Source organism: Hemiscyllium ocellatum, chromosome 50, assembly GCF_020745735.1.
Source record: "Hemiscyllium ocellatum isolate sHemOce1 chromosome 50, sHemOce1.pat.X.cur, whole genome shotgun sequence".
In the NCBI taxonomy this organism is placed as follows: domain Eukaryota; kingdom Metazoa; phylum Chordata; class Chondrichthyes; order Orectolobiformes; family Hemiscylliidae; genus Hemiscyllium; species Hemiscyllium ocellatum.
The window spans coordinates 4,318,059-4,330,286 of record NC_083450.1 but is presented as its reverse complement, the minus strand read 5'-3'; the positions used below and the strand labels follow the sequence as shown (position 1 = coordinate 4,330,286).

The following is a 12,228-nucleotide window of genomic DNA, read 5'->3' as shown; positions in this document are numbered from 1 at the left end:
TCTCTGAGTTTATTTGTAAGGCTAACAGAAATGAGGCTAACAGGTTATTATGGATGTTAAGGACGGACTCTACACCGGAGTTACTTCAGTGAAAGTTTCTCTCTGATTGGGCAGGTGGTCAGCCTCCTGTAGCGCCACACACTGGTGGGAGGCTATAACTGTAGCGTGACATGTTTACATAAGGATTCCCCATTTTCCAAGGCCAGGGTGGGATTTCTCCTGTTCACGGGGAATTCTCTGTGCTCTCCCTGTTTACGGAGAGGGAGAGGCCGGGACATTCTGCCCCTTTCCTCCTGCTAGCTTTTCCAGCTGTTCCTGCTCAAACCTGAAGAGATGCCAACCTTCCGACTTGGTCAGATCCACGGCCCCCTTCGCCTGGTAGAAGTCAATGCTTGGAAAGTTGTTATTACGGACAACAAAGTTCACCAGGGAGCATTTGTTCTGTATCGCGATCTGTGAGAATGCACACAACTCACACGGTTAAATAAGGGACTGTGGATTCAGGAAACCTATCGACTGGAGGCTGGTGGCCACTGGAGTGCCACAGAGATTGGTGCTGGGTCCACTGCTTTTCATCATTGACGTAAATGATTTTGGATGTGAACTCGGGAAGCACAGTTAAGTAAGTTTGCAGATGACACCAACATTGGAGGTGTTGTGGACAGCGAAGAAAGTTACCTCTGAGTGCACCAGGATCTTAGAGTCATAGAGATGTACATCATGGAAACAGATTCTCAAGTCCAACCTGACCATGCCAACCCAATCCAATCCCACCTGCCAGCACCCGGCCCATATCCCTCCACATCCTTCCTGTTCATATACCCATCCAAATGCCTCTTAAATGTTGCAATTGTACCAGCCTCCACCACTTCCTCTGGCAGCTCATTCCATACATGTTTACATAAGGATTCCCTATTCTCCAAGGCCAGGCTGGGATTTCACCTGTTCACGGGGAATGCTCTGCTTGAAAAAGTTGCCCCTTAGGTCTCTTTTATATCTTTCCCCTCTCACCCTAAACCTATACCCCTCTAGTTCTGGACTTCCCCACCCCAGGGAAAAGACTTTGTCTATTTACCCTATCCATGCCCCTCATGATTTTATAAACCTCTATAAGGTCACCCCTTAGCCTCCGACGCTCCAGGGAAAACAGCCCCAGCCTGTTCAGCCTCTCCCTGTAGCTCAAACCCTCCAACCCTGGCAACATCCTTGTAAGTCTTTTCTGACCCCTTTCAAGTTTCACAACATCTTTCCGATCGGAAGGAGACCAGAATTGCACGCAATATTCCAACAGTGGCCTAACCAATGACCTGTACAGCTGCAACATGACCTCCCAACTCCTGTACTCAATACTCTGACCAATAAAGGAAAGCATACCAAACGCTGCCTTCACTATCCTATCTTCCTGCATCTCCACTTTCAAGGAGCTACGAACCTGCACTCCAAGGTCTCTCTTTTGATCAGGTGGGCAGAGGAGTGGCAGATGGAGTTTAATTCAGATAAATGTGAGGCGCTGCATTTTGGAAAGGCGAATCAGGAGTAGGTTGTACAGGACATTGGTTAGGCCACTGTTGGAATATTGTGTGCAATTCTGGTCTCCTTCCTATCGGAAAGATGTTGTGAAACCTGAAAGGGTTCAGAAAAGATTTACAAGGATGTTGTTCGAGTTGGTGGATTTGAGCTACAGGGAGAGGCTGAACAGGCTGGGGTTGTTTTCCCTGGAGCGTCGGAGGCTGAGGGGTTACAAAATTATGAGGGGCATGGATAAGATAAATAGACAAAGTCTTTTTCCTGGGGTGGGGGGAGTCCAGAACTAGAGGGGCATAGGTTTAGGGTGAGAGGGGAAAGATATAAAAGAGACCTAAGGGGCAACTTTTTCACACAGAGGGTGGTACGTGTGTGTGGAATGAGCTGCCAGAGGAAGTGGTGGAGGCTGGTACAATTACAGCATTTAAGAGGCATCTGGATGGGAACATGAATAGGAAGGGTTTGGAGGGTTATGGGCCAAGTGCTGGCAAATGGGACTGGATTAATTAGGATATCTGGTTGGCATGGATGAGTTGAGTTGGAGGGTCTGTTTCTGTGTTGTACATCTCTATGGCTATCATGATTACTCCAGTAAAGCTCCCTCTACACTGTCCCCAATCAAACAACCAGGGACAGGGACAGCATGGGGTTAGATACAGAGTAAAGCTCCCTCTACACTGTCCCCCCATCAAACACTCCCAGGGACAGCACGGGGTTAGATACAGAGTAAAGCTCCCTCTACACTGTGCTCCCATCAAACACTCCCAGGACAGGGTCAGCACGGGGTTAGATACAGAGTAAAGCTCCCTCTACACTGTCGCCCCATCAAACCCTCCCAGGACAGGGACAACACGGGGTTAGATACAGAGTAAAGCTCCCTCTATACTGTCCCCCATCAAACCCTCCCAGAACAGGGACAACATGGGGTTAGATACAGAGTAAAGCTCCCTCTACAATGTCCCCCATGAAACAGTCCCAGGGACAGGGACAGCACGTGGTTAGATACAGAGTAAAGCTCCCTCTATACTGTCCCCCCATCAAACACTCTTAGGGACAGGGACAGCACGGGGTTAGATACAGAGTAAAGCTCCCTCTACACTGTCCCCCATCAAACACTCCCAGGGACAGGGACAGCACGGGGTTGGATACAGAGTAAAGTTCCCTCTACACTGTCCCCCCATCCCAGGACAGGAACAGCACGGGGTTAAATACAGAGGAAAGCTCCCTCTACACTGTCCCCCATTTAACACTCCCAAGACAGGGACAGCACGGGGTTAGATACAGAGTAAAGTTCCCTCTACACTGTCCCCCCATCAAACACTCCCAGAGACAGGGACAGCACGGGGTTAGATACAGAGTAAAGTTCCCTCTACACTGTCCCCCCATCCCAGGACAGGGACAGCACGGGGTTAAATACAGAGGAAAGCTCCCTCTACACTGTCCCGCATTAAACACTCCCAGGACAGGGACAGCACAGGGTTAGATACAGAGTAAAGCTCCCTCTACACTGTCCCCCCATCAAACACTCCCAGGGACAGGGACAGCACGGGGTTAGATACAAAGTAAAGCTCCCTCTACACTGTCCCCCATCAAACACTCCCAGAGACAGGGACAGCACGGGGTTAGATACAGGGTAAAGCAGATCCTAACTGCAGTAAATAACCCACAAACTGTTCCTTTGTTACCTCCGTCACTCTCTCTGCAGAAGTGCATCACCAATTCCTCGGTCTGAAATAAAAAAACAGGGGTGGAGATCGACATCACAAAACATAAAACGACAAGAGATTCATGAGATAAAATTTGTGCCCTGGCCACGTGGGAAGGTACCACGGGCAGGTGAACGAAAATGGACATTCAGATCAATATTTAGCACATTGTACAGGGTTAAGGAAGAAAATCCTCAAACGGAAATCAGGAGATGGAAAATACACTGGATTAGTAAATGCTGGGGGTGACAGTGATAGGGAGGGGGTGTAGGGGCTGGAGGGGGTGACAGGGATAGGGAGGGGGTGTAGGGGGCTGGAGGGGGTGACAGGGATAGGGAGGGGGTGTAGGGGGCTGGAGGGGGTGACAGGGATAGGGAGGGGGTGTAGGGGGCTGGAGGGGGTGACAGGGATAGGGAGGGGGTGTAGGGGGCTGGAGGGGGTGACAGGGATAGGGAGGGGGTGTGGGGGCTGGAGGGGCTGACAGAGATAGGGAGGGGTGTAGGGGCTGGAGGGGGTGACAGAGATAGGGAGGGGGTGTAGGGGCTGGAGGGAGTGACAGAGATAGGGAGGGGGTGTAGGGGCTGGAGGGTGTGACAGGGATAGGGAGGGGGTGTAGGGGGCTGGAAGGGGTGACAGAGATAGGGAGCGGGTGTAGGGGCTGGAGGGGGTGACAGGGATAGGGAGGGGGTGTAGGGGCTGGAGGGGGTGACAGAGATAGGAAGGGGGTGTAGGGGCTGGAGGGGGTGACAGAGATAGGGAGGGGGTGTAGGGGCTGGAGGGGGTGACAGGGATAGGGAGGGGGTGTAGGGGCTGGAGGGAGTGACAGAGATAGGGAGGGGGTGTAGGGGCTGGAGGGGGTGACAGGGATAGGGAGGGGGTGTAGGGGCTGGAAGGGGTGACAGAGATAGGGAGCAGGTGTAGGGGCTGGAGGGGGTGACAGAGATAGGGAGGAGGTGTAGGGGGCTGGAGGGGGTGACAGGGATAGGGAGGGGGTGTAGGGGGCTGGAAGGGGTGACAGGGATAGGGAGGGGGTGTAGGGGCTGGAAGGGGTAACAGAGATAGGGAGGGGGTGTAGGAGGCTGGAGGGGGTGACAGGGATAGGGAGGGGGTGTAGGGAGCTGGAGGGGGTGACAGAGAGAGGGAGGGGTGTAGGGGCTGTAGGGAGTGACAGAGAGAGGGAGAGGGTGCAGGGGCTGGAGGGGCTAACAGAGGTAGGGAGGGGGTGTAGGGGCTTGAGGGGGTGACAGAGAGAGGGAGGGGGTGCAAGATCTGGAGGGGATAACAGAGATAGGGAGGGGGTGTAGGGGCTGGAGGGGGTGACAGGGATAGGGAGGGGGTGTAGGGGGCTGGAGGGGGTGACAGGGATAGGGAGGAGGTGTAGGGGGCAGAGGGGGTGACAGGGATAGGGAGGAGGTGTAGGGGGCAGAGGGGGTGACAGGGATAGGGAGGAGGTGTAGGGGACAGAGGGGGTGACAGAGTTAGGGATTGGGGTGTAGGGAAGATGGTTTCTGTTTACCGTGACACAGCCGGATGTGAACGACACTGGCTGTGTGAAGGCTGCATGTGCTGTGGGCGAGACTCACCATGAAAACCCTTCATGACGTACAGATCTTCCAGGTAAATGGCTCTTCCCTTCCACATCCCGTAGCTGGGGAAGTATAAGGCAAAGCCCACAACAGTGTGTCCTACAGACAGAGAAGCCAGGGTCAGAGAGAAAGAAAGAGAGGAACAGAGAGAGAGGCAGAGAGAGAGACAGACAGAGAGAGAGTGAGAGAGAGACAGAGACACAGAGAGAGAGATAGAGAAACAGCGAGAGAGAGTGACAGAGAGAGAGAGATAGAGAGAGGCAGACAGAGAGAAAAAGAGACAGACAGATTGAGACAGAGAGACAGAGATAAAGAGAGATACAGAGAGAGAGAGACACAGAGACAGAGAGAAAGAGAGGGACTGAGAGAGAGGCAGGCAGACAGAGAAAGAGACAGAGAGAGAGACAGAGAGAGCGCGCGACAGAGAGACTGAGAGACAGAGAGTGAGAGACAGAAAGAAAGAGACAGAGAGAGCAAGACAGAAGAGAGAGAGAAAGAGAGAGACAGAGAGAAAGAGAGAGACAGAGAGAAAGAGAGAGACAGAGAGAGACAGAGAGACAGAGAGATGGAGAGGTTTAGGGAGGGAGTTACCACGCTCACTCAGACATCCAAAGGCATGACCTCCGGTGGTGGGGCGATGAGAGGCTGGGGATGGTCAAGAGGCCGGGATTGGGGGGGAAGAAGAGATCTCGGAGGAAGTGAGAGAGTTAGGGAGAAGGGAAGGAATATTGGGGCTGGAGGAGGAGACATAGATGGGGGGGTGGGTAGGGGGCTGGAGGGGGTGACAGAGATAGGGAGGGGGTGTAGGGGCTGGAGGGGGTGATAGGGATAGGGAGGGGGTTTGGGACCTCGATCGAGTTCTGGAAATGGGGGGGGAGGGGGTTGAGAGCTGGAGTGGGTTATAGAGTTAGGGTGGGGTTTGCAAACTGGAGGAGGTTCCAGAGTTATGGAGGGGGTTTTGAAGATGGAGGGGTTTAAACTGCATGACGAGACGTGTAAAGCAGAGTCTGGATAGGGAGCAGCCGAGGGGCAAGGACAACAGGGACTGGGGTGGGGTGGTGGGGGTGTCGGGGTGGGTGGGAGGGGTGTGGGGTAGAGGGTGGGGACAGCAGAGTGTTGGGTGAGGTGAATCTGCAGGAGGATGGAGGTTGCTGGACCAGCCTTGAGGGAGGAGATTTCCTGACATTTGGCCCAATGCTGGAAATACAGCGGCGAGAGACAAAGAAAGAGACAGAGACAGAGACAGAGAGAGACTGGGGCCCACCAGCGATTACCTCGACACGCCTGATCTGCTGGAACCTCTGCCACAAGACTTTTGTAATAGGGACCTTCTGTGAATCCATCCCGTATCAGACCTGTGGGACATCAGGACAGAATGTTCATGTTCTCAAAGTGCCCCACCTTCCAGAAACTCTGGTTGTGCATCTGTGTGTCTGTGTGTGTGTTCTATGTGAGTGAGAGAGTGTGTATAAATGAGTCTGTGTGTGGGACAGTGTGTTTTCAAAAGTGTGTGTGTGCGAGAGAGACAGAGACAGTGTGTGTGTGTGTGTGTGTGTGTGTGTGTGTGTGAGAGAGAGAGACAGTGTCTGTCTGTCTATCTGTGTGAGAGAGACAGAGAGAGACTGTGTGTGTGAGAGAGTGAGAGACTGTGTGTGAGAGGTTAAGAGTCTACATGTCAAAACACGTGTGTCTGTGTGAAGTTTGTGTGTGTGTGTGTGTGACCGTTTGTGTGTGTGTGTGTGAGTGTGTGTGTGTGACTGAGTGTGTGCAAGTGCTTGAGTCCGTAGATGAAGACAGTGAAACGTTTACAAGTCACCACTGAGACACCACCTTAGTTACAAAAGCATCTAGGCACAGATTCTTTGGCACAAATTCTTAGGAAAAACATAACTAGAAAAGAAAAAAGATAGAAATGCCACCATTTGTATGTATGAATCAGTTGGACAAGAGAAAACGTGTGTGTGAGGCGTCTGGTGGTGAGGGAGTGGTGATAGAGGAGGCTCAGGACCTCCATGTCCTCGGCAGAGTGGGAGGGGGAGTTGAAATGTTGGGCCAGGGGGCGGTGGGGTTGATTGGTGCGGGTGTCCCGGAGATGTTCCCTAAAGTGCTCTGCGAGAAGGCGCCCAGTCTCCCCAATGTGGAGGAGACCGCATCGGGAGCATTGGATACAATAGAACATCGAACAGTACGGCGCAGAACAGACCCTTCCGCCCTCGATGTTGCACCTGTGAACTATTCTCAGCTTGTTCCCCCCTACACTATCCCATTCATCATCCATGTGCTTATCCAAGGATTGTTTAAATAAATGACGTGTGGAGGTGCAGGTGAAAGTTTGATGGAACGGGAAGACTCCTTTAGGGCCTTGGATGGAGGTGAGGGAGGGGAGGTGTGGGCACAGGTTTTGCAATTCCTGTGGTGGCAGGGGAAGGTGCCAGGATGGGAGGGTGGGTTGTTGGGGAGCGTGGACCTGACCAGGTAGTCACGGAGGGAACGGTCTTTGTGGAAAGTGGATAGAGGTGGAGAGGGAAATATATCCCTAGTGATGGGGTCCAAACCCTCCCCACCCCTATCCCCACCGCCCTGTGGCCCAACGTTTCAACTCCCCCTCCCACTCTGCCAAGGACATGCAGGTCCAGGGTCTCTTCCACCACTGCACCCTCACCACCCGATGCCTGGAGGAATAACCCTTCATCTTCCACCTCAAAACTCTTCCAACCTCAGGGAATCAATGTGGACTTCAGCAGTTTCCTCATTTCCCCTCCCCCCCGCCACCTTACCCCAGTTCCAACCTTCCTCGGATGCTGCCTGACCTGCTGTGCTTTTCCAGCACCACTCTAATCATGTCTGTGCGAGTGTGTGTGCACACAAGACTGAGTGTGTCTAGTGAGTATGTTGTGTGTGTGTGTGTGAGAAAGAGAGAGATAGGGAGGGAGGGAGATATGAATGAAGTTGGCAAGATCTCATTGTATCAAGTCAGTGTCTCACCTTCTTCAGCCTGCGTGACCTGTTCCGAAAGGTTTTCATTTTCAGCCAGTTCCTAAAACAAACAGAAAACCCAAATGAAATGATGTGAGATGTCCCACCCTCCAAAGAGGAAACTGTTCAGGGAGTGGGGAGTGAAGAGTGGGGCAAATGGGTAGCGATTTGGGGATGGGGTGCAGAGTGATAGAGTGTTTACAACACTGAAAGCGGCCCTTCGGCCCATCATATCCATACCAATCATCAAGCACGCCATTCTAATTCCATTGTCCAGAAACTGACCCATCGCCTTCAAGTCCACATGTAAATAACTTTTCAATGACTTGAGGGTTTCTGTCTCAACCGCCCTTATAGGCAGTGAGTTCCAGACTCCCACCTTGAAAGAGTGGTCACAGGTAAACAGGGTAGTGAAGGTAGCGTTCTTTTATGGTCAATACATTGAGTACAGGAGTCGGGAGGTCATGTTGCAACTGTACAGGACATTGGTTCGGTCACTTTTGCAATACTGCATTCAATTCTGGTCTCCCTGCTACAGGAAAGATATTCTGAAACTTGAAAACATACAGAAAAGATTCACAAGGATGTTGCCAGGATTGGAGGGTTTGAGTATTTGGAGAGGGTGCAGAAAAGGTTTACGAGGATGTTGCCTGGTCTGGAAGGTGCTCGCTGTGAAGAGAGGTTGAGTAGGTTAGGTTTGTTTTCATTAGAAAAAAGGAGATTGAGGGGGGACCTGACTGAGGTTTACAAAATCATGAGGGGGATAGACTGGGTGGATGGAGATAAGCTTTTTCCCCAGGGTAAATGATTCAATAACGAGAGGTCACGCTTTCAAGGTGAGAGGTGGAAAGTTTAAGGGCGATACACGCGGTAAATACTTCACACAGAGGGTGGTGGGTGTTTGGAACGCGTTGCCAGCAGAGGTGGTAGAGACAGGCATGGTAGACTCATTTAAGATGCGTCTGGACAGATGCAGGAGTAGGTGGGGAGCAGAGGGATACAGATGCTTAGGAATTGGGCGACAGGTTTAGACATACATTTGGATCAGTTCAGGCTTGGAGGGCCGAAGGGCCTGTACCTGGGCTGTAAATTTTCGTTGTTCTTTGAATGGCCAGTCCCCGGAGCATCAGAGGCTGAGGGGTGACCTTATAGAGGTTTATAAAATCATGAGGGGATTGGATAGGGTGAATAGAGAAGGTCATTTTTCCCCCCAAAGTAGAGGAGTCCAAAGCTAGAGGGGCATAGGTTTAGGGGGAGAGGAGAAAGATTTAAAATGACCTAAAGGACAACTTTTTCACGCAGAGGGTGGTACGTGTATGGAATGAGCTGCCGGGGGAAGTAGTAGAGGCTGATACAATTACAACATTTAAAAAATTAAAAATCACCCAACACCAAATTACAGACCAACTGGTTTGTTTAGGAAAACTAGCTTAGATGGTGCGTGGCAGGTATTCATGTGGCTCAGCCAACATTGTCTATCTCATACGCTACAGGAAAGGAATACTTACAGTGTGGAAACAGGTCCTTCGGCCCAACAAGTCCACACCGACCCGCAACCCACCCATACCCCTACGTTTACCCCTTACCTAACACTACGGGCAATTTAGCATGGCCAATTCACCTGGCCCGCACATCTTTGGACTGTGGGAGGAAACCAGAGCACCCGGAGGAAACCCACGCAGACACGGGGAGAACGTGCAAACTCCACACAGTCAGTCGCCCAAGGCGGGAATTGAACCCGGGTCTCTGGCGCTGTGAGGCAGCAGTGCTAACCACTGTGCCACCGTGCCGCCCCGAGGCATGGTACATTGGTGAGACCATCAGATGCTACGACAATAGATAAATGGATCCTGTATTCCTGATGAAGGGCTTTTGTCTGAAACGTCGATTTTACTGCTCCTCGGATGCTGCCTGAACTGCTGTGCTTTTCCAGCACCTCCAATCCAGAAATAGATGAATGGACACTGCCAGACTGGGGAACAGTCGGGGATCTCTTCAGCAGTCAAGCACATTCGGCCTTGGATCTTCGGGTGACCGTCCTTCAAGTGCTCTTTGGGATAGGTAACAACGCCTCCGAGCAGGAGCTGATAGTCAAGTTTGGTAGCTATGAGAATGGCCTCAACTGGGACCTTGGGTTCATGTCACACTACAGGTGTGACACATTATACACTCTCTCACACTCATACATACACACACACACTTCCATACTCACACACCCATGCAGACTCTCTCTCATACATATGCTGTATCTCAGACAAACATACAACCCCCGCACTCACACCCCCGCACACACTCTCTCACAGGCTTATACTCCGCTACAGTCACGCACGCATTCTACCAAGCACGTTCACACACATGCATCCACACACACATAAGTCTAGGAGGTGAATTTGCATTTGCAGAATTATATTTTGCAGATCATCTTCTATTTTGCTCAAAAAGCACACAATCTGCAGGAAGATGATCCATGTGACCATTTGTAAATTCTTGCTTTTGGAAATCGAACCAGTCTGACTCAAGACTGGAATACAGACAGACTCTAACCTCACACCTTCAATGCACTGTCGGAGCTGAGTTGTCACCTTTTTTTTTAAACAAAACCTTAAGTTATCTCGAGAATGTGACTTGAAAGCATTTCTGGGATTTACATATTAAGGCATCAAAACTTACAACCCATTCTGAAAGATGAAAGACTTAACAGCAACCTCGGTTTGTTCAATGTATCGCATCAGTTGTAGGACACTGTGAAATTTTTGCTATAAATTCTGTGTCCTATGATCCTGCCCCACTCGCTACCTGACAGAGGAGCAGCGCTCCGAAAGCTAGTGCTTTCAAATAAACCTGTTGGACTATAACCTGGTGTTGTGTGATTTTTAACTTGGTCCATCCCAATCCAGGCACCTCCTTATCAGAGCTAACATTTAAAAGGGTACATGAATAGGAAGGGTTTAAAGTGACCAAATGCTGGTAAAAGGGGCTAGATTAATTTAGGACATCTGGTCAGCGTGGCCGGAAGGTGTGTTTCCATGCTGTACATCTCCATGGCTCTGGGTGAAAAACATTTCCCTCAAACCCACCCCATAAACCCCGTGGGTAGCATGGTGGCTAGCACTGTTGCCTCACAGCACCAGGGACCTGGGTTCGATTCCAGCCTCGGGTGACTGTCTGCGTGGAGTTTGCACATTCTCCCCGTGTCTGCGTGGGTTTCCTCCTGCTGCTCCGGTTTCCTCCCACCATGTGCAGGTTAGGGTGAATTGGCCACGCTAAACTGCCCGTAGTGTTAGGTGAAGGGGTGAATGTAGGGGAATGGGTCTGGGTGGTCGGCGGGTCGGTGTGGACTTGTTGGGCCGAAGGCCCTGTTTCCACTCTGTAACTAATCTTTTTTTCCAAGGGGAAAAAAAACTGCCTGCTACATCAAACTGTGCCCACTTTACTGACATGGGGGAAAAAGTTTATCCCTGCCTGTAAACCTCACAACCCTCAGCTCTCTGGAAAACATACAGCCCCATCCTAAACGCCTTGGCTCCTGTGTTTAGTGTCTCAGTAACTAAAAACACAATTAAAAATCATACAACACCAGGTTATAGTCCAACAGGTTTAATTGGAAGCACACTAGCTTTCCTAGAGAGGCTCCTTCATCAGGTGATACTAAAAGCAAGTATCTTAGCATTGTCCACCCTCCTTCTGTACAGTCCAGTAACTTTTCAGATGAATAGACCCACTGCGCACAGTTCACCACGCCACAGGCCTGTGCACACTTTGAATCACCCAAGTCCTGCATTTCTTTCAAGAAAAGTGCAGAGCATTTTGCAGCCCAGGGGCTAGAGGAGATACCAGCAAGTTTTTCCTCTCTCCTGTTCCCTTGCCCAAATCTGGTGAAGTTGCATGCCTCTCTGTCCTGTCCTGTCCTGTCCTCTTTTTGCAGGCTTGCTGCTGAGACAGACCTTAATCAGTGCAGCGATGTACACCGTGTCTTCCACTGTCGCCTCCCGAACAGTGAATGCCATAACTCACTGAAATATAGCGCAGCAGCACAGTGCCTGTACACCGCAGATCTCTCTAGGACCCAGCGGCGCAGGGAACCCATTGGCCCGGGCGCGGCGCAGGGAACCCAATGGCCCGGCCGCTGCCACTGCAAAGCTGGGGGGGAGCCTCGTTCATAAAATACACAAACCCCCACCTAAAATCCAACAAAGATGAGTATTTTCCCGAGATGTCTTTTTATTTTAATTATAATTCTCTCTTTATCGACACTACTGAGATTTTTCCTGCTGAATGCAACTTGAAGAAGTGCCACTTAGATAGTCTCTCCCCCCACCCCCAACATCAGGTGAACTGTCCGGACTCCGCCGGTCTCCCGAGCCGCAACAGCAAGCAAGTTAGGCAGCATCTCAGGAATAGAGAATTCGACGTTTCGAGCATAAGCCCTTCATCAG

General features: G+C 51.1%; 1 protein-coding gene across 2 annotated transcripts in view; it reads right to left on the bottom strand.

Annotated features, from left to right (window-relative positions):
* LOC132805454 (diamine acetyltransferase 1-like) overlaps positions 1–12,228 on the bottom strand; it is a 37,229-nt gene that overhangs the window by 14,426 nt on the left and 10,575 nt on the right. The window contains exons 2-6 of one of the 2 annotated variants that reach the window (XM_060820533.1): positions 7,802–7,853; positions 6,091–6,171; positions 4,814–4,915; positions 3,210–3,252; positions 7–453 (exon numbers count right to left, since the gene is read on the bottom strand). In XM_060820533.1, the coding sequence (XP_060676516.1) occupies positions 3,215–3,252; positions 4,814–4,915; positions 6,091–6,171; positions 7,802–7,853 (273 nt within the window). In that variant the 3' untranslated portion in view covers positions 7–453; positions 3,210–3,214. Of the gene's footprint in view, positions 1–6; positions 454–3,209; positions 3,253–4,813; positions 4,916–6,090; positions 6,172–7,801; positions 7,854–12,228 lie in introns of those variants that run through there. The other variant, XM_060820532.1, reaches the window with a different exon arrangement.